The 23,186-nt window shown below is 34.0% G+C and overlaps 1 protein-coding gene across 1 annotated transcript in view; it reads right to left on the minus strand.

Moving 5' to 3' along the window:
- Positions 1-10,444: 10,444 nt before the first annotated feature.
- Positions 10,445-23,186, minus strand: part of LOC127699981 (DNA polymerase subunit gamma-2, mitochondrial-like) — a 38,088-nt gene continuing 25,346 nt past the window's right edge. The window contains exons 8-11 of the mRNA XM_052203354.1: positions 22,471-22,608; positions 19,545-19,720; positions 18,198-18,294; positions 10,445-14,482 (exon numbers count right to left, since the gene is read on the minus strand). Coding sequence (XP_052059314.1) covers positions 14,426-14,482; positions 18,198-18,294; positions 19,545-19,720; positions 22,471-22,608 — 468 coding nt within the window. The 3' untranslated portion in view covers positions 10,445-14,425. The remainder of the gene's footprint in view (positions 14,483-18,197; positions 18,295-19,544; positions 19,721-22,470; positions 22,609-23,186) is intronic.

Genomic DNA, 23,186 nt, shown 5'->3' on the forward strand with positions numbered 1-23,186 from the left:
GTGTATAAGCCTCCTGTAAGTAGAAGCACCTCCACATGGAGTATATACCCTTAGTAATTTAATTCGTGTACAGCACAAACATATAAAAGGAAAATCTTTTGTTTTTACATGGCATACAGACCGGGATATATGCTCTGTATCGAAGCAGGACATCTCGGCACATGTCAACTCGGCATAGTGTAAATTCGGCTAGTGTGGGGAGGGTTGAGCACTCACAAACATGTGTAACCACGCCACATCCTTTAGTCAGGAGCCTGTAGTTCAGTGGTTGTCGTTGGTTCATGTCTGTAATATTTGTTTTAGTTTATCTGTTTTGTTATAAATTAAGGCCGTTAGTTTTCGCAATTGAATTGTTTCTTTTTTTCATGTGGGGTCCTTTTATATCCGACCATATGGTATGGGTTTTCTCATTGTTGAAGGCCGTACAGTTGTCTATATTTGCTTACATCCACTTCATTTGAACATTTGAACTTTGGTCGATAGTTGTCTCATTGGCAATCATACCACATCTCCTTATTTATATATATTACAAAATCGGCCCACTCATGAATGTCTCTGTTGCAGTGTCTTGATGAATATCCTGCCTGAAAAATATACTCCCTCTATGAATATTTCAAGAATTTAAACTCTTTAAATCAAAATTACAGTTTTGACAAAACTGGAAAATGAATGTACGCCTTTCAATGAGATGGATTTTAAAAAATCAGAGAAAGAGATCACATCATCAAAATAAACCTCAGTGTAGAAAGGGTTTGGGCCCGCAAGTCCCAATGTCTTTAAGGTGTTGCGAAATTGAGTAAAAAATTGTTTATAAAATAAGGTTTTGTCCCATATACACAACCACTTCTAACCGACTGCGAACATTTATTGTATTTACTATCCAGATATAGTGCCCTTTATCTTTCTCTTTTTCAGTTATCCCTTGTCTACACTCCGAGTGTGCCAACAATACCTACCTAATTGTTTTACTAGTAAGATGTTATTAGTCCTAAATGTGGTTGAAATATTTGAAACTGGATGTTAGAAAACAACACCAAGTTTATACTCATAGCAGTCTACAGGGGTATGAAATTATGTAAGTGCCATTTATTCGCCAACCATCAGATAATTGGTGCATCCGAGTAAACAGTCCGTCAGTACTTTGATTATTCTTTGTGGGGTTCACCATAGACACTTAGATATTTGTTTTACAACAATCAACGACTTCAATGTAAGTGTTTGTTTACCTTTTTGTGAAAAAAAACATACATTATTTTAAAATCAATGGATTCAATATAGCCCAATGGACTTAAACTAGAAAGTTAACTTCAATTTATCTATTATATACATGTAGAAAGGTTAAATGTATCTGTGATATACTTATTTCGATGGTCCCTATCGGAGATTACAAAGTCAAATAACTTCAAACACATTCAATTATATGTATTGTGAATTCATTAGTATATGGTATCAGTACTTGATACGACAAGATCGTACAAAGGGCAAATATCAAAGGTTTTTGTCTGTACATAACCAAAAAATTAAAAAAATTATCATGTGCTGTTTTCCAACAGTTGTTTTAAGAGGAACGGTACCAATAAATATTTCTTTCATTGATGTCGTGTTAATAATTAGTAGTAAATATTTTCCTTACGTATCGTATATATACGCCAAAATACTAGTAATGGTCCATTTTCGAATTGCTTTCCAAGAGAAAAGAAGTTAATTTGAAAACGAATTAAACTAATTACCCCAAAAATTACTACTCTGTGCACAACATTTTCAAACGACACCCTGAAAAATTTTAGTTTCAGTTTTGTGATCAAAGTTGTTAGCATTTGTCTATCCTATTTTCTTTTTGAGGATAAGGACTTAGATTAATTAGAAAAGGGATAATTTTTAGTAACATCAAAATTTACGATGTATATTTCACTACAAAAGTCTAAAAGTCTGAAAAGACCAGTTTTTGTCTTAATTTGCATGAACTTTTACTCGACATTCTCCAAAAGTATGACTTGTGTCTTAATTTTTCTTGACAAATTCTCATTTATATTAAATTTGTATAAAATTTACTCGACATATTCTCGACATTCTGAATATGGTCTTAAAATTTCTTGACAAATTCTTGACATTTGAATACTGTCTTGAAATTTCTCGACATATTCTCGACATTCTTATTTTTTCTCAGTATGGCTTGACATATTCTGAACATTTTTAATCGTGTCTTAAATTTACTTGACAGTTCTGAGTTTTACAAATCATGACCAATATTCATGATATAACTTTAATCTTTATTTCTCTTTATATGATATACTGTTGTTTCAAGTTACACTTCTTTACAACAAAAATAAAAGTTGGGCATGTAAAATAATTGAAAATTTGGGTATATAAATATTTTTACAAATGAAATTTGGCTATGAAATCTAAAGTATAAAATAATTCAAATGTGGGTGTGTTGATATTAAACAATTTCAATGTGGGTTTTTAAATAATTACAAATTTTGATTCCTAAATCTTATAAATTAAATGATTCAAACCAATCAATTTTCATACTGTAGACATATTTCATTCTACATTCATAATATGCAATGTTGATATGGTAAATAATTATGATACCAAAATGTGGTTTATATAAATAGCAAATTATGATGATGTACAAATCATCCATTTTACAGAAGAAAAATTTGTGTAATGTCATCTGTTGGAATATATTAAGTATTACACATGGACAGGATGTTCCCCATAAAATTAAGGTATTCCACACCCCAGAGTACACCCAACTGTCAAATAGAAGTTATTGCTTTACCTGTAATCAGCCATACAACTTATCAATTGACCGACCATGCCACTACAATTTAAAAAGTTTGTTGATAGATGAAAATGAAAATCATCATTTTGATGAAAAAAAATTAAATTGAAATTGATTTTCTTCATCAAAATTATGAAGTTAATTATTTTGACATAAAAACAAATTGAATAATTCCCAAAGATTAAAAGAAAATTATTATCTACTCCTGGAATAATAAAAAAAAATGTATTTATAATGGGTCCCATCAATGATTTCTATAGAAATCATCGGTCTTATGAAATGGTTCTCAAGCAGACATGCATAATATAGATCTAAACATTTTTTTTTTTCAGGAAGGAGTTATCACAAATATTCATTTTTGATAAAAAATTATAAAATTCAACACTCAAATTTGAATAAAAAATGTTTTTTGGTTGTTCTAAAAAATGAATAATGTTTGAAAATCAAGATGGGAACAAATTCTTTGACCTAAACGAAAGCCCCCCCCCCCCCCCCCCCCTCTTTTTTTATCCACACACACCCAAAAGATGAATTGTGGGGTCCAAAAGAGATACAAGACACCTATTTTTGTAAAGCAAATTTGACTGGCAGTTTTGCGAACGGCAAAAATCTAAATGCTGTTTGTCAATACCTTCGACATATTCCAAGTGAAAACAATTACTTAAATGTTTAATGAAAATAAATCAAAACTAAACTACATGGGGGATTATTCAGGGTATTCCAACTTAGTTGCACCAAAAGGGTATCTTACTATACCAAATTAATCCTTGATTCTTCAAAGTTTAGTTTAGCCATAATAAAAATTCGTAAGGGTTCCGCGGAACCCAGTGTCTCGCCTACTTTTTATGTTAATCGCAGGCTCAACAAAAATGAGGAAGTAAATCAATAAAAATATTCCACTTGATACTATCTTTTGATTGTAAGAAGCTTCTGTCCAAGTTTGGTAAAAATCCAGGATAGTTTATGAATCTAATAAATGTTTAAAAACTTTAACTGCAGACTGTATGTAATGTTAACTGAAAGAAAACAAAATTTCCTTCTAGATACTAGCATTTGATCATAAACAAGCTTCTGTCCAAGTTTGGTACAAATCCAAAATAGTATAAGAAAGTTATTAAAATTTTAAAAACTTTAACCACAGAGTGAATGTGTTGTTTCCTGGCAGAAAATCTAAGTCCATTTAAAAATAAAATAAGGAAAAAATGGATTTTTTTTTTTTACAAAGTTTACTTCTGGATACTATCTTATGATCATAAACAAGCTTCTGTCCAAGTTTGGTACAAACCCAGGATAGTTTAAGAAAGTTATTAAAATTTTAAAAACTTTAACCGCAGAGTGAATGTAATATTTCCCGGCAGAAAAACTAAGTCCATTTATAAGTAAAATACGGAAAAAATGGAATTTTATTTTTACAAAATTTACTTCTGGATACTATCTTATGATCATAAACAAGCTTCTGTCCAAGTTTGGTACAAACCCAGGATAGTTTAAGAAAGTTATTAAAATTTCAAAAACTTTAACCACAGAGTGAATATTTGTGGACGCCGCCGACGACAACGACGACGACGACGACGACGACGACGCCGACGCCGACGGAATGTAGGATCGCTATGTCCCGCTTTTTCGACTAAAGTCGAAGGCTCGACAAAAAGGAGTATACAACAGCAATAGAATGTCATAAACAGTGCAGAATAAGTCTGTTCACATTTCAGTAGAATTTTATACTGTTGAGATAGTGTCAAGACATATTTAAGACTGTCAAGAATGTGTCGAGACATATTCAGACATTATTTATAATGTCAAGAATATGTCGAGACATATTCAGACATTATTAAGAATGTCAAGAATATGTCAAGACAGATCGAGACAAATTTAAGACAGTCAAGAATTGGTCGAGACTAATCCAGACTCTTATCAGATGATACAGGAAGTGTCGAGAAATTTTAAGACAAAGTTCATACTGTCAAGACACTTGTCAAGAAAAATCAAGAACATTATTAGACAAATTCATACTATGTTAAGAATTTTTAAAAATTATTCAGACAAATTAAGAATGTCGAGTAAAAATTCATGCAAATTCAGACAAAAACTGGTCTTTTCAGACTTTTTGACTTTTGTAGTGTTTGAAATAACGTTAACAAAACATGTTCATATGCATTAACAAATGAAGTTATGTTAATATGTAGATAGTCTTTGCCACGTGATATATAAGTGTTCCTGCATGAGGGGGAAAAAACACATCATAGTTTTAATTTTCCAAAACTGGCAAAAACAAATTGTGTAGACAGCTATAGCCCCCAAAAAATATACTGTGTCTCTTTGCATTCTTTTTAACTGGAAACTAAGTGAAAAGTTCAAGTGTTTGCTATATGAGAATCATTTGTATTATTAGTGTACTATTCCCAGCAGAAACGAACAGTGGCAGTAACAGGATGGACAATAAAGGAGTTAAGGACATTAGATATCTAGATTATATATTGCTTTTTGATGATTAATTATTTATTATTTCATAAACACAAACTACAACTCATTATTTATTGTTTCTGGTAATTAAATTAAATTTGATATGAATATGTATCATGTTACCAGTTTTGTAAATCCTGGTATCAGATAAGGTTAATCTTTAATATCAAACCATTTCTGTAATCCAAACAAGTGAAACTGCGAGCTACTGCTCACTGATGATACCCCCGCCCAAAGATTTCGGTAAACAGGAAGTTGTTGAGTGATGAATCTGAAAACGCATCACACGGTATAACTGACTTATATAAGCCCTGAAACCAAATTTCAGAAATCCTTGTATTGTAGTTCCTGAGAAAAATGTGACGAAAATTTTCAACTTAGCTATCATGTGTAAAATGATAAAAGTGTTCGATAAACAGGAAGTTGTTGAGTGATGAATCTGAAAACGCATCACACAGTATAGCTGACTTATATAAACCCTGAAACCAAATTTCAGAAATCTTTGTAATGTAGTTCCTGAGAAAGATGCGACGAAAATATTCATGGGACGGACGGACGGACTGACGGATGGACGGACAGACAGAGGTAAAACAGTATGCCTCCACTTTTTTAAAGCGGGGGTATAACTATCAATTGTCAACTGATGTACCACTAGCGTATACTGTAATGTTTTACCGGCAAACATTAATGTGAGCATTTTCTTACCCTTTCCCCCGACCAAGCGATGACGGGTCTTACTACTAAAACTTTACCCTCCAAAAAAATTCAATAAAAGCAACTTATAACAATAAAACACTCTATATGCCTTCCGAAGCCAGGAATCGTTGAATGTTGTATTGCATTAATTTACAGTTTATTTTTGTTTATCGTTGTAGTATGGATCGGGACGTTGGTTTTTGATCATGAAATGTTCCACATTTTGTCATTCATAGATCTTTTATTGGTTACTATAATGATTTTTGCTCAATATTGAAGGACAAAAGATGATCTGTTATTGCTCACACCGTTTTCCTTTGGTCTTTCAGTAGCGAGTCATAAATATGGTCTGTGACTTGGTTGATGTAAGTCAGTAGCATAGCCATAAAAATGTGCAGAAACTAGGCCAACGTTAGTCAGTAACAACGTCATGAATATGTTCTATTTCTTGACTTATATGAGTCGAAATCATAGCCATAACATGTTCTTAAACTGGGTGTATGTAAGTCAGTAACATAAAACCATAAACGTGGTCTGTAACTGAGCTGATGTGAGTCAGTAGCAAAGTCATAAACATGTTCTGTTACTGAGCTGATGTTAGTCAGTAGCAAAGTCATAAACGTGGTCTGTAACTGAGCTGATGTGAGTCAGTAGCAAAGTCATAAACGTGGTCTGTAACTGAGCTGATGTGAGTCAGTAGCATAGTCATAAACGTGTTCTGTAACTGAGCTGATGTGAGTCAGTAGCAAAGTCATAAACGTGTTCTGTAACTGTGCTGATGTGAGTCAGTAGCAAAGTCATAAACGTGGTCAGTAACTGAGCTGATGTGAGTCAGTAGCAAAGCCATAAACGTGTTCTGTAACTGAGCTGATGTGAGTCAGTAGCAAAGCCATAAACGTGTTCTGTAACTGAGCTGATGTGAGTCAGTAGCAAAGTCATAAACGTGTTCTGTAACTGAGCTGATGTGAGTCAGTAGCAAAGTCATAAACGTGGTCTGTAACTGAGCTGATGTGAGTCAGTAGCAAAGTCATAAACATGTTCTGTAACTGAGCTGATGTGAGTCAGTAGCAAAGTCATAAACGTGGTCTGTAACTGAGCTGATGTGAGTCAGTAGCAAAGTCATAAACGTGGTCTGTAACTGAGCTGATGTGAGTCAGTAGCAAAGTCATAAACATGTTCTGTAACTGAGCTGATGTGAGTCAGTAGCAAAGTCATAAACATGTTCTGTTACTGAGCTGATGTGAGTCAGTAGCAAAGTCATAAACGTGGTCTGTAACTGAGCTGATGTGAGTCAGTAGCAAAGTCATAAACGTGGTCTATAACTGAGCTGATGTGAGTTAGTAGCAAAGTCATAAACGTGGTCTGTAACTGAGCTGATGTGAGTCAGTAGCAAAGTCATAAACATGTTCTGTAACTGAGCTGATTTGAGTCAGTAGCAAAGTCATAAACGTGGTCTGTAACTGAGCTGATGTGAGTCAGTAGCAAAGTCATAAACGTGGTCTGTAACTGAGCTGATGTGAGTCAGTAGCAAAGTCATAAACATGTTCTGTAAATGTGCTGATGTGAGTCAGTAGCAAAGCCATTAACATGTTCTGTAACTGAGCTGATGTGAGTCAGTAGCAAAGTCATAAACATGTTCTGTAACTGAGCTGATGTGAGTCAGTAGCAAAGTCATAAACATGTTCTGTTACTGAGCTGATGTGAGTCAGTAGCAAAGTCATAAACGTGGTCTGTAACTGAGATGATGTGAGTCAGTAGCAAAGTCATAAACATGTTCTGTAACTGTGCTGATGTAAGTCAGTAGCAAAGTTATAAACGTGGTCTGTAACTGAGCTGATGTGAGTCGGTAGCAAAGTCATAAACATGTTCTGTAACTGAGCTAATGTTAGTCAGCAGCCATGTTATAATATGTTCAGAAGCTGGGTTTATTTTACTCGAGTAAAAAAGTCATAATTATGTTAACTATCTGGGATAATGTTATAGTCGGCAAAGAAGTCATAGATATGTTTTGTAACTGGGCTGATATTTTCATATATATATTTTCTATGCCTTGGCTGTTTGTCAGCATTATAGCCATAACTATGCCAAGTGATTTTGCTAATGTTAGTCAGTAGCATAGCCATAACTAAATTCTGTGACTTGGCTGATGTTTATCAGAAGCATAGCCATAAATATGTTCAGTGACTTGGCTAATGTTAGTCAGTAGCACATCCATAAATATGTTCAGTGACTTGGCTAATGTTAGTCACTAGCATAGCCATAAATATGTTGTGACTTGGCTAATTTTAGTCAGTAGCTTAGTCATGAATATGTTCAGTGACTTGTCTTATGTTAGTCAGTAGCATAGCCATAAATATGTTCAGTGACTAGGCTGATGTTTGTCAGAAGCATAGCCATAACTATGTTCTGTGACTTGGCTGATGTTTGTCAGAAGCATAGCCATAAATCTGTTCAGTGACTTGGCTAATGTTAGTCAGTAGCACAGCCATAAATATGATCAGTGACTTGGCCTATGTTAGTCAGTAGCATAGTCATGATTATGTTCAATGAATGTGCTGATATAAGTTAATAGCATAGCCCTAAATATGTCAATAAACTTGGTTTATGTTAGCCAGTAGCATAGCCCTAGATATGTTCAGTGACTTGGCTAATTTAGTCCCTAGCAAAGCTATAAAATTATTCTGTGACTGGGCTGATTTTTGTCAGTAGCACATACATAAATATGATCAGTGACTTGGCTGATGTTAGTCAGAAGAAAAGCCATTTATATGTTCTATAACTGGGCTGATGTTAGTCAGAAGCAAAGCCATAAATATGTTCTGTGTCTAGGCTGATGTTAGTCAGTAGCATAGCCTTAAATATGTTTAGTGACTGGGCTGATGTTAGTCAGTAGCACAGCCATAAATATGTTCTATAACTGGGCTGATAGCAGCCAGTAACATAGCCATAATTATTTTCTTAAACTGGGCTGGTTAGTCAGTAACATAGCTATAAATATGTTCAATAACTGGGCTGATGGCAGTGAGTATCATAGCCATAAATATGTTCTGTTACTTGGCTGATTGCAGTCAGTAGCATAGCCATAAATATGTTTTTGAACTGGGCTTATGCTTGTCTGTAGTAAAGCCATATGTGTTCTGTGACTTGGCTTTTGTTAGTCAATAGCATACCAGTATTCATAAATATATTATGTAACTGTGCTGATGTTTGTCAGAAGCATAGCCTTAAATATTTTCAGTGACTTGGCTCAAGTAAGTCAGTAGCATAGCCATAAATAAGTTCTGTGACTTGGCTCAAGTTAGTCAGTAGCATAGCCATAAGTATGTTCTGTGACTTGACTTATGTTTGTCAGAAGCATTGCTATAAATATGTTCTGTGAATTGGTTGATGGCAGTCAATAGCATAGCCATAAATAAGTTCTGTGACTTGGCTCAAGTTAGTCAGTAGCATAGCCATAAGTATGTTCTGTGACCTGACTTATGTTTGTCAGAAGCATAGCCATTGATATGTTCTGTGACTTGGTTGATGGCAGTCAGTAGCATAGCCATAAATATATTCTGAACCTGGGCTGATGGTAGTCAGTAGCACAGCCATAAATAAGTTAAGTGACTCGGCTGGTGGTAGTCAGTAGCACAGCCATAAACAAGTTAAGTGACTCGGCTGATGTTAGTCGGTAGCACAGCCTTAAATAAGTTAAGTGACTCGGCTGATGTTAGTAGCACAGCCATAAATAAGTTAAGTGACTCGGCTGATGTTAGTCAGTAGCACAGCCATAAATAAGTTAAGTGACTCGGCTGATGTTAGTTGGTAGCACAGCCATAAATAAAATAAGTGACTCGGCTGATGTTAGTAGCACAGCCATAAATAAGTTAAGTGACTCGGCTGATGTTAGTCAGTAGCACAGCCATAAATAAGTTCAGTGACTAGCTGATGTTTGTTTGTGACTAGGCTAATGTTTAGTCAGTAGCAAATTTATAAATTATTCTGTGATTCGGCTGATGTTTGTCAGTAGAAAAGCCATAAATATTTTTATAGTGACTTGGTTGATGTTAGTCAGTAACATAACCATATCAATGTTCAGTGACTCGGTTGATGTTAGTCAGTAACATTACCATGTAACTGTTCAGTGACTCGGTTGATGTTAGTCAGTAACATAACCATATAAATGTTCAGTGACTTGTTTGATGTTTGTCAGTATCATATAGCCATGAATATTTATATAAGCTGAGCCTTTATCCAATTCCTTTGAATATTTAAACAATAAAATCTTTGAACTGAGCCATAAATATTTTCTGTGATTTGGCTTATGTATGTCAGAAGCATAGCCATAAATTTGTTCAGCAACTTGGCTGATTTCAGTGAGTAACACTATCTTTATATATTATCCTGGATTGTCAATTATACCATATCTATTTTTAAATCTATAGTAATAACACAACTAACTATAATTATGTGTTTTGTAACTTGACTGGTATTAGTTAAAGAAAAACTCAAGTATGTATATTTCTGTAACCAGACATTTAAATGACACAATCATATATATAGCAAATAACATATTTTCACAAAATAAGAATCCTGATGTTTTTATTGTTACTTATTGTGAGAAATGCAACAGAATGAGTATAATCAGTGGCTTAGCTAGACAAATGTTGAAGGTGAAGCCCAAATCGGCAGGGGATCTGGGGCCCCTCAAGGCCCCCACTGTGTCCAGGGCAAAGGCCTTGTAGGGGGCTTCAGGGGGTGAAGCCCCCGGAAGCTCCGGGAATTTAGGGTTTTAGACCCACAAATATTAAATGAAAATATTGAATGTTAAGGTGTAGTTAAAAGCATTTTTGTTTGATACAAGTCAGATACTTTTGTTAAAAAAAAATATATATTGTTCCTCAAAGAAACTGTAATAAAATGCACCGCTGGGGCGCAGCTTGATACGCAGAGGTCGAACCCTGAACAGTTGGGGCAAGTATCGACACAACATTCAAGCTTGATACAGCACTGAATTTGGATTGTAACTAAATATTTGACACAGCATAGGTTTCTGACACAGAATGAAAGTGGTCTAAGAACTTAAAAAATGTTAATTTACCTATTCAAACCATATCATGATTAGTTGTTTTTATATATAAATCAGAAATAACCAATTTAAAATGGAAAATTCCAAAGAAAAAAAAGGAAACAAAAATCCCCCCCCCAAATTTTTTGAACCCCCTTATGATTAAACACCCCCAAACTCAATCCCAGCCTTCCCTTTGTGGTATGGTACCTTGCAGTACAATTTCAGAGAGATCCATACACTTGAACACAAGTTATTGTCTGGAAACTTGAAAAATGCTTGTTTTTTGGCCCCTTTTTGGCCCCAAATTCCTAAACATTTAGGGCAATTACCCCCAAACTCAAACCCAGCTTTCCCTTTGTGATATGGAATCCTGCAGTACAATTTCATAAAGATCCATACACTTACACACAAGATATTGTCCTGAAACTAGAAAAATGCTTGTTTTTTTGCCCTTTTATGGCCCCTAATTCATAAAGTTTTGAGGGAATTACCCCCAAAATCAATCTCAGACTTCCCTTTGTGGTATGGTACCTTGCATTACAATTTCAGAGAGATCCATACACTTACACACAAGTTATTGTCTGGAAACTAGAAAAATGTTTATTTTTGGCCCCTTCTTCCTAAGCTTTTTGGTCAATTACCCCCAAACTCATTTCCAGCTTTCCCTTTGTGATATGGAACCTTGCAGTACAATTTCATAAAGATCCATACACTTACACACAAGTTATTGTCCTGAAACTAGAAAAATGCTTGTTTTTTTGCCCTTTTATAGCCCCTAATTCATAAAATTTTGAGGGAATTACCCCCAAAATCAATCCCAGCCTTCCCTTTGTGGTATGGTACCTTGCAGTACAATTTCAGAGAGATCCATACACTTACACACAAGTTATTGTCTGGAAACTAGAAAAATGCTTATTTTTGACCCCTTTTAGGCCCCTTCTTCCTAAGCTTTTTGGTCAATTACCCCCAAACTCATTTCCAGCTTTCCCTTTGTGATATGGAACCTTGTAGTACAATTTCATAAAGATCCATACTCTTACACACAAGTTATTGTCATGAAACTAGAAAAATGCTTGTTTTTTGCCCCTTTTTTGGCCCCTAATTTCTAAAATTTTGAGGCAATTACCCCCAAAATCAATCCCAGCATTCCCTTTGTGATATGGAACCTTGTGATACAATGTCAGAGAGATCCATACACTAACACACAAGTTATTGTCATGAAACTAGAAAATGCTTGTTTTTTGCCCCTTTTTGGCCCCTAATTCCTAAAATTTGGAGGGAATTACCCCAAAATCAATCCCAGCATTCCCTTTGTGATATGGAACCTTGTGATTCAATGTCAGAGAGATCCATACACTAACACACAAGTTATTGTCATGAAACTAGAAAATGCTTGTTTTTTGCCCCTTTTGGCCCCTAATTCCTAAAATTTGGAGGCAATTACCCCCAAAATCAATCCCAGCATTTCCTTTGTGATATGGAACCTTGTGGTACAATGTCAGAGAGATCCATACACTTACACACAAGTTATGTCTGGAAGTTACAAAAATGCTTATTTTTGGCCCCTTTTTGGCCCCTAATTTCTTAACTGTTTCTATAACCCCCAAAATCAATCCCAACCTTCCTTTTGTGGTATTGAACCTTATGGTAAAATTTCATCGAGATCCATTCACTTAGACTAAAGTTAGAGTGCGAAAACTAATGTGTCTTCGGACGACGACGACGACGACGAGGACGACGACGCCAACGTCATACCAATATACGACCACAAAATTTTTTTTGTGGTCGTATAAAAACTAGGAGATTCCTGAGGGGTAAAAAAGTTATATTTACAAAGACCAGTATAATAAAAACCTCACCATTATAAATTGTTTGTAGTTGAAATGTAAACAATATATTCAGTTTTATATAGTGGGTACCCAGGTTAGGGCAGGGTTGGCACATTCAAATTAGTTTAACCCGCCACATTCGGTACATGTATGTGCCTCAGTTTACCAAGTCAGGAGCATGTAATTTAGTGTACTGGTTGTCGTTTGTTGCTGTCTATCTTATATGGTTTTTTTTCATTATTTTGTACATAAATCAGACTGTTAGATTTCTCGTTTGAATTGTTTTACATTTGGCATTTCGGGGCCCTTTTTAGCTGACTATGCGGTATGGGTTTTATTCATTGTCGAAGGCCGTACGGGGATCTATCGTGTTGTTAATTTCTGTGTCAATTGGTCTCTTGTGAAGAGTTGTCTCATTGGCAATATTGATGGGCAGCGGAATACAACTTACCAGGGCAACTAAATGAAAATTAACGAAGGTGATGGCTCATCCTTGCTTTTGGCTGCATTAAGCAAATATCGTGCAAAAGCTGAGCAATATTTATGATACAACATTATACATGATTCTAAATTTCCTGCCATGTTTGTCAGTGAATAAACTAAAAAAAATTGTCTTGTTTTATTTCAAAAATACAAACTCAGTAGGGTAATTGTTCGAGAAACATTTCACTTTGAAGATACAGCCAGTCGAAACCTTATGTGTGGATATGAATTATTAAAAGAGTCAGAGTCAATCTCTCTCACCAATGACTTTAAACCAAAAAAGCAAGCCTCCTGTCCTTTTTGGTTGCAAAACAGTCAATAACTTTATCAATGCCAATAGGCTTGACCGTCTCCTTCCTTGTATGCGTGAAGTATAGATAGCCCCGAAAGTCGTTCTGATGTCATCGTATAACGCAGATATGTTTTAACCCGGCGCATGACACTGAAACTGCGTTCAGCGATGGCATTGGTCACTGGCATTGTCAATTCTGCGTTGCATTGTAACTAGCAGAACACCCCGCAGGCACAATATTCGTCTGCTATAAAAAGAGGGGAAATAAAGCGCAGGTGATGGGAACGAACGCGGGGAGTCTGAGAAGTGATATCGACTCGTTGACTTCTACAAATTCTTTTATTTAACCGCACAGCGCCCATTTCTCTTCCCCTTCACTCTCTCTCTCTCTAGCTCCTTTTTTTTTTTTATTATGTTTGATTTTTTTGACAAAACCATGTTGAAGCCTTAGCTTCCGAGCTTCCGCCTAGCTATGCCACTGATAAAGTTAATAAAAACTTATATTTTAAATTCTGATTTACATTATCCATTACATTAATAAAAACCATAACTGTGTCTTTAACAAAAGTGCAACAATAAATACCATTACTGTGTCTTTAACAAAAGTTCAACAATAAATACCATTACTGTGTCTTTAACAAAAGTGCAATTATAAATGCAGGCATTAAGAATATTCCAGTTCATGTGACCTTGACATTCTTATTACACATGGTTATAACAACTTCGTCTCTCAAATCACAATGTTCTGTACAAAAAAGATTATTTCTAACTTGTGCAGATTACTTTTGAATTTTAACAAGTTTATTTTATGATTTCCCCTGTCAGAAGTCAATGTTCTTTAAAATAATCTCCTTCAGCTGAGTCAAGTGAATTTTTTCCTGAAATAAGAAACAAATAGAAGGTAAAATATATACACATTTATTAAAATTATAAATATGAAACTATTGTTGTTGTAAATTTTGCTTCTTGTATCTTTGGGGTTCATACAGATTTGTTATTTTCAGTTTTTTTTAAAACACAATCTCGCACACAAAATTTATTACTTGAAATTTGGTAAACAAATTAACTTAAATTATAGTGCAACATCTTGTTTTTCTCCACTGCTTATGATTTTGCCGCCAGTATCCATGAGCATTTTTTGACATATGTTTCTTTAGATGAAGCAAACAGAGCCTGCTTCCAGTACCTGTGAGCCGTATGTGATACAACATTCTCTTGAATATTCTTAAACTTGTGTTTTTGTTGACTGTAGTAATAGAGTTAATTTTTTATACTGTATATTATTCTTTTTATCCTTTGTTATTATACTGAAAAAGATCAAGGGATGAGTTCAGATTTCAAATACCTATTTTAAGGTCACTAAACCACTTTTATGACTGCATTTGATTATAGATTTGTGTTTTCTTCAATTAAGTAAGGTCAAGATTATAATCTTTGACCTCTGTGAAATTAACAACAATTTTTCAAGACTTCAGGATATTTAGAAATTGACAAATTGCCTAGACACTTGTCTATTATTGAAGACAGTATATTGAAAAGCTGCCATGGTGGCAGAGACGAGAAAAGGGGTATACTATATATACATTTGTATATTTCACTAATTCTTATCCGATAGATCCTTTTCCTGACCCTTTGATTATTTTTGTTTATTCAACGTATGGTTAGTTTGATCTCAGCTTTTCATTGGTCAAAATTCAAATGTGATGTCAAGTTTCCTATCTTTCCTCTGAATTTCCCATAGTGACATCACCAAAAAAGGCGACCATGTCTAAAGACGTCACATAGAAAGATCACACTTTAGCAGAAAAGAAAAAAAATAATTTGTCCACCTATCATCCAAAAATCATTATTGAAACAGATTCTACAACTTAATCTTAAGCAATATGATATCTTTTCACTCTCGACAGTTAAACTTTAAATATTTAATATTGAATCTATATATGACATATAACAGAGTAACAATGTTTTACCTTTAATGTAGTATCTTTATTTCTGAGGTCAGACTACCTGACTTACCTGACAGAGTAACAATGTTTTCCCTTTAATGTAGTATCTTTATTTCTGATGTCAAACTACCTGACTAACCTGACAGAATAACATTGTTTTACCTTTAATGTAGTATCTTTATTTCTGATGTCAAACTACCTGACTAACCTGACAGAGTAACATTGTTTTACCTTTAATGTAGTATCTTTATTTCTGATGTCAAACTACCTGACTAACCTGACAGAGTAACATTGTTTTACCTTTAATGTAGTATCTTTATTTCTGATGTCAAACTACCTGACTAACCTGACAGAATAACATTGTTTTACCTTTAATGTAGTATCTTTATGTCTGATGTCAAACTACCTGACTAACCTGACAGAGTAACAATGTTTTACCTGTAATGTAGTATATTTATGTCTGATGTCAAACTACCTGACTAACCTGACAGAATAACATTGTTTTACCTTTTATTGTAGTATCTTTATTTCTGATGTCAAACTACCTGACTAACCTGACAGAGTAACATTGTTTTACCTTTAATGTAGTATCTTTATTTCTGATGTCAGACTACCTGACTTACCTGACAGAGTAACAATGTTTTACCTTTAATGTAGTACCTTTATTTCTGATGTCAGACTACCTGACTAACCTGACAGAGTAAGAATGTTTTATCTTTAATGTAGTATCTTTATTTCTGATGTCAGACTACCTGACTTACCTGACAGAGTAACATTGTTTTACCTTTAATGTAGTATCTTTATTTCTGATGTCAAACTACCTGACTTACCTGACAGAGTAACATTGTTTTACCTTTAATGTATTATCTTTATTTCTGATGGCAGACTACCTGACTTACCTGACAAAGTAACAATGTTTTACCTGTAATGTAGTATCTTTATTTCTGATGTCAGACTACCTGACTAACCTGACAGAGTAACATTGTTTTACCTTTAATGTAGTATCTTTATTTCTGAGGTCAAACTACCTAACTAACCTGACAGAGTAACATTGTTTTACCTTTAATGTAGTATCTTTATTTCTGATGTCAAAGTACCTGACTTACCTGACAGAGTAACATTGTTTTACCTTTAATGTAGTATCTTTATTTCTGATGGCAAACTACCTGACTAACCTGGCAGAGTAACATTGTTTTACCTTTAATGTAGTATCTTTATTACGATGTCAAACTACCTGACTAACCTGACAGAGTAACATTGTTTTACCTTTAATGTAGTATCTTTATTTCTGATGGCAAACTACCTGACTAACCTGACAGAGTAACATTGTTTTACCTTTAATGTATTATCTTTATTTCTGATGTCAAACTACCTGACTAACCTGACAGAGTAACATTGTTTTACCTTTAATGTAGTATCTTTATTTCTGATGTCAAACTACCTGACTTACCTGACAGAGTAACATTGTTTTACCTTTAATGTATTATCTTTATTTCTGAGGTCAAACTACCTAACTAACCTGACAGAGTAACAATTTTTTACCTTTAATGTAGTATCTTTATTTCTAAGGTCAAACTACCTGACTTACCTGACAGAGTAACAATGTTTTCCCTTTAATGTAGTATCTTTATTTCTGATGTCAAACTACCTGACTAACCTGACAGAGTAACATTGTTTTACCTTTAATGTAGTATCTTTATGTCTGATGTCAGACTACCTGACTAACCTGACAGAGTAACAATGTTATACCTTTAATGTAGTATCTTTATTTCTGAGGTCAAACTACCTGACTAACCTGACAAAGTAACAATTTTTTACCTTTAATGTAGTATCTTTATTTCTGATGTCAGACTACCTGACTAACCTGACAGAGTAAGAATGTTTTACCTTTAATGTATTATCTTAATTTCTGATGTCAAACTACCTGACTAACCTGACAGAGTAACATTGTTTTACCTTTAATGTGGTATCTTTATTTCTGAGGTCAAACTTTCTGACTTACCTAACAGAGTAACAATGTTTTACCTTTAATGTAGTATCTTTATTTCTGAGGTCAAACTACCTGACTAACCTGACAGAGTAACATTGTTTTACCTTTAATGTAGTATCTTAATTTCTGATGTCAAACTACCTGACTAACCTGACAGAAAACACATTGTTTTACCTTTAATGTGGTATCTTTATTTCTGAGGTCAAACTACCTGACTAACCTGACAGAGTAACATTGTTTTCCCTTTAATGTAGTATCTTTCTTTCTGAGGTCAAACTACCTGACTAACCTGACAGAGTAACAATGTTTTACCTGTAATGTAGTATCTTTATTTCTGATGTCAGACTACCTGACTAACCTGGCAGAGTAACATTGTTTTACCTTTAATGTAGTATCTTTATTTCTGATGTCAGACTACCTGACTAACCTGACAGAGTAACAATGTTTTACCTGTAATGTAGTATCTTTATTTCTAAGGTCAAACTACCTGACTTACCTGACAAAGTAACAATGTTTTACCTTTAATGTAGTATCTTTATTTCTGATGTCAAACTACCTGACTAACCTGACAGAGTAACATTGTTTTACCTTTAATGTAGTATCTTTATTTCTGATGTCAAACTACCTGACTTACCTGACAAAGTAACAATGTTTTACCTGTAATGTAGTATCTTTATTTCTAAGTTCAATGGTTCCTGACTCTAATGTTCCTTCACTTAGAATAGCAGTGTATGGCAGGCCCATCATATCATTTCTAATAAAAAAAATATTGTTTTAATTATAATTCTTCTTTCCATTCTTGATCACAGCCAAAATGAAAATTTTGTCTCATTTGGTAAAACAAGTAGCTTAAGATATTTCTTACTGCAAACACAGTTTTAACACATTGGTTCCAAATTCCATATTTTCAGCAAAAAAAACAACATTGTTTCCCTGATTTCAAAGTTTTAACTTTAATACAAATTAATGGAAATTTGTATTTAGTTTAATAATATATTGATGGTTTTATCAACAACTAAATCTATGATTTCTAGTACTACATTGATAAATGTAATTCCAATGTAATCTTTGATGGTTGTACTATATATAAATAAGAAGATGTGGCATGAGTGCCAATGAGACAACTCTCAACCCTAGTCACAATGTATAAAAAGTTAACAATTATAGGTCAAAGTACAGACTTCAACACGGAGCCTTGGCTCACACCAAACAGCAAGCTATACAAGGCCCCAAAAATGACTAGTGTAAAACAATTCAAAGAGGAAAACCAACTGTATGATCTATATAAAAAACAAGAAACGAGAAACACCTATAAACCACATCAACAAACGACAACCACTGAACAACAGGCTCCTGACTTAGGACAGGTGCATAAAAATGCAGCGTGTTTAAACTTTTAACAGGCGACAACCGTCACCTTAACCTGATACAGTAGTGTAACATTACAACATAAAAAGACACACTATAAAATATCAATTGAAATGGCTTAACTTGATCAAAAAGACATTTAAACAAATACAAGTAAACATACACTAAATGAATAAGTTTGATCTATGACACAATAGAAATACAATTTTAAAACATAGGTGCCTATATAACATAGATGTTACAGGTAGTAATAAAAAACAACAAAAAATTACGAAAAAATAGTGTCAAAAAGACAACTCTAACCTGGGACAAAATGGGTATTAAAATAAAACACCGTACACAGATAAATTTAAATATAATAATTTTGTTGTGAGGAGTACGGAAGTAAGCAATTTTAACAAAATAAATAAATTTGTTGTTCAGAGCGAGAGTACAGAAGTGAAAATTTATCGTCATACTAAATTCCAATCAAAGGTGGTACATATTAAAAATAGTGAGAGGAATTATAACACAAAATAAGTAAACATTGATGAATATAAATGAATACCAGTATAAACATAAGGATCTCCTACTCAAAAACCATTAGTTGAAGAAAGATACAATAAAAACATTGTTAATTTCACAAAGCAAACATACCTTATAAACTGATCTTCAACTGAGAGGGAATCTTTTGCATGAAATACATCAATCCCAGCATTCCTTAAATCTTTATTTATATATGATGCAACTTCCTGGATTTCATTTGATCTTGATTTTGATGAACTGACTATAGACAACTTGTATGGTGCGATCTTTGGATGCAAGTTTAATTTCTGAGGGAAGAAAATATTCAGCTGTGATATTTTTAAGTATTTATTAAAATGTCTTTGAAAATAAAATCAGAATCTTTCTGACACTGTACACATCCAATAAATCACATGACCACAAACTAGAGGCTCTCAAGAGCCTGTGTCGCTCACCTGATTCTACTCTGGTTTTGGAAATCATGTAAAAATAGATTAAAATCATAACAGATACCATAATAATGATTGAGGCCAAATTTGGTTTAATATTGGCCCCGTAGTTTAATCAAAAGTAGAAGACTTTTGTAAAGTTTACAGAAATTACCAATAAATTCATTGAAATTGTAGAAAATGACTTTATAAGGACAATAACTCCAACAAGATGTCAACTGACAATTTTGCTCATGTTGACTTATGTGTAGATCTTCTTTTCTTGATATTTTTGCAGTTTACAGTATATCTCAATCTATAAAGATACATGTATTAAGGTCTTCATCAGCACCTCATAAGGAACATTTATGCCATGTTTGGTTTCATTTCATTCAGTGCTCCTCTAGAAGAAGCATTTGTATGTAATTCCCATAGGGTCTTATGATAAACTAAGTCCCCTGCTGGCAGCCATCTTGGATGATGGTTTGGCTACAAAGTAACAACACTTGGTCAGCACCTCATTAGGAACATTCATGCCATGTTTGGTTTCATTCTATTCAGTGGTTCTGTAGAAGAAAACATTTGTATGTATTTCCCATAGGGTCCTATGTTAAACTTACTCCCTGTGCTGGCAGCCATCTTGGATGACAAATCAGCTACAAAGTAACAACACTTGGTCACCACCTCAAAAGAAACATTCATACCATGTTTGGTTTCAATCCATTAAGCTGTTTTCTAGAAGAAGACATTTGTATATATTTCCCATAGAGTCCTTTGTGAAATTAAGTCCCCTGTTGGCAGCCATCTTGGTTGATGGATTTGCTACAAAGTTACAACACTTCGTCAGCATCTCATTAGGAACATTCATGCCTTGTTTGGTTTCATTCCATTCAGTGGTTCTTTAAAAGAAGACTTTTGTATGTATTTCACATAGGGTGCTTTGTTAAACTAAGTCCCTCTCTGGCGGCCATCTTGGATGATGGATCGGCTTCAAAGTAACAACACTTGGTCAGCACCTCATAAGAAACATTTATGCCATGTTTGGTTTCATTCCATTCAGTGGTTCTCTAAAAGAAGACATTTGTATGTATTGTCCATAGGGTCCTATGTTAAACAAAATCCCCCGCTGGCGGCCATCTTGGATGATGGATCGCCTACAAAGTTACAAAACTTGGTCAGCAACTCATAAGAAACATTCATGCCATGTTTTATTTCATTCCATTCAGTGGTTCTCTAAAAGAAGACATTTGTATGTATTTCCCTTAGGGTCCTAAGTTAAAAAAAGCCCCCCTCTGGCGGCCATCTTGGATGATGGATCGGCTTCAAAGTAACAACACTTGGTCAGCACCTCATAAGGAACATTCATGCCATGTGAGGTTTCATTCCCACTTGGCCCTTCCGGCAATGTGAGCTAAAAAGAGGCTCAAATGAGTATGAATAGCTTGTAAGGCAATTGCCAGGTTTAAAATATGCTTTCTATGAATGTATTCTTAAATTAAGCCTGGTTTAAATATCAAAAGGTTTCTTCGAAGAAGTTTTTTTAGTTATAATTTCACATATGCTCTATTTATTTACTAGTAGTATATTTTCACAATTTGACGACAAAGAACTAATCCAGCTCATAAACCTGTGAATTTGGAAAAAAGTAGGTCAGCCATACTGATGCTTTTTATGGATACGAAACCTCTCAATACAACTTATTTACCTAGAATTGGCTCTACATTTGCTATAAAAGCTAAACAGGATGCGCAAGGGGTCTCAACATAAGATTTTGGTTACAGATGTGACAACTTAAATAGGTCTAAAAGGAATATTTTACTTGTATCAATAAAAGTTTCATCTGATCAAGATGATAACAACATAGGATCATTCATATCAATTAGGTACATATGATTTTATAAACAAACTTCTAAACTGAAGATGAAAATTTATAACCCATTGATACATCACATTGGTGAAATTGCACCCCATTGATATATTTGAATAATCCTAAAAGTGACCCTTTCCAGGAGCATGTCTGTATTTACCATCACATAGGAAGAGGCCCCCTTTGTAAAAATGTTTCTGAAAATAGTATATTTTTTTCCAATAAAACAGGGAAATATCCAGTATGATGTCACACAAGTGCAAAAAACATGAGCAACATTATATGTGTCTTCTTAAAGCTTATATCAGTCAGTTTATAAGTATCATACAAGTTTTTATGCTTGATAATATTATTCATGTTTGGTGATTTTATTCATGTTTGGTGATTTTTTTCATGTTTGGTGATTTTATTCATGTTTGGTGATTTAACAAACCCAAATTTGTTGTTACAACAAATAAGGTGGAGATATAAAACAAATGACTTGGGTAAAATGTTCACAATAATGTTAACCATACTACCCATACTAAACAGGATAACTGGTGCTTGTAAGAAATTCAAAGGGATTATAAGAACTTAAACTTTTACAATTTCCAATTATTACACTGTAAAACTAAAATCATCAATGGACCATAATTCTTGCATAGTTGACCCTCAAATAAATGTGCAGACATTTCAGAATTAAACAGAAATGATTCACAATCCTATTTCAAAACTTTTGATTATTCACTGTAAAACTATTTTATGATTCGTTCCAGCAATATACCTCAGTAGGTGGAGATTTTTTTCCTTTTTGAGCTGTACTTTCTGTATAAGCATCACATAAACAAGCCATCAGGCAATGTTCTAATACTGTACTACACTCTATCAAATGTGGTGTGTAACTTTTCTTTCCATTTTCACACTGAAAGAAAACCAAATCAACATCATGATATTTTAATGTTATTTTTTTGCAATATTATATTGTTGGGTTATCATCTAACTGATAGTTTTACTTTCATTCATACATCCTCAGTCCAAAATTAAGTCTCTGTGTTCATTGTGAAGTTTCTGATTGTTAAGATACTTTGAAAATATCAAAATTAAGACAATAGCAATGAAAATTGGAATTTTGCTTTCTGGTTTGTATATTATTTACAACAATGTGATTATAAAAATAAGATGTGGTATGATTGCCAATGATACAACTTCCCACCAGAGACCAAATGACATAGAAGTTAACAACTATAGGTCACTGTACGGCCTTCAACAATGAGCAAAACCCATAGCGCATGGTCAGTTATAAAAGGCCCCAAAATGACAAACGTAAAACAATTCAAACGAGAAAACTAACACCCTGATTTATGTACAAAACAATGAACGAAAAACAGTTTTGATATACAGCAACAAACGACAACCACTGAATTACTGGCTCCTGACTTGGGACAGGCACATACAGAATGTGGTGGGGTTAAACATGTTTGCTGGTGTGCTAAACCCTCC

The sequence above is a fragment of the Mytilus californianus genome, unplaced genomic scaffold (assembly GCF_021869535.1).
Source record: "Mytilus californianus isolate M0D057914Y unplaced genomic scaffold, xbMytCali1.0.p SCAF_46, whole genome shotgun sequence".
NCBI classification, from domain to species: Eukaryota; Metazoa; Mollusca; class Bivalvia; order Mytilida; family Mytilidae; genus Mytilus; species Mytilus californianus.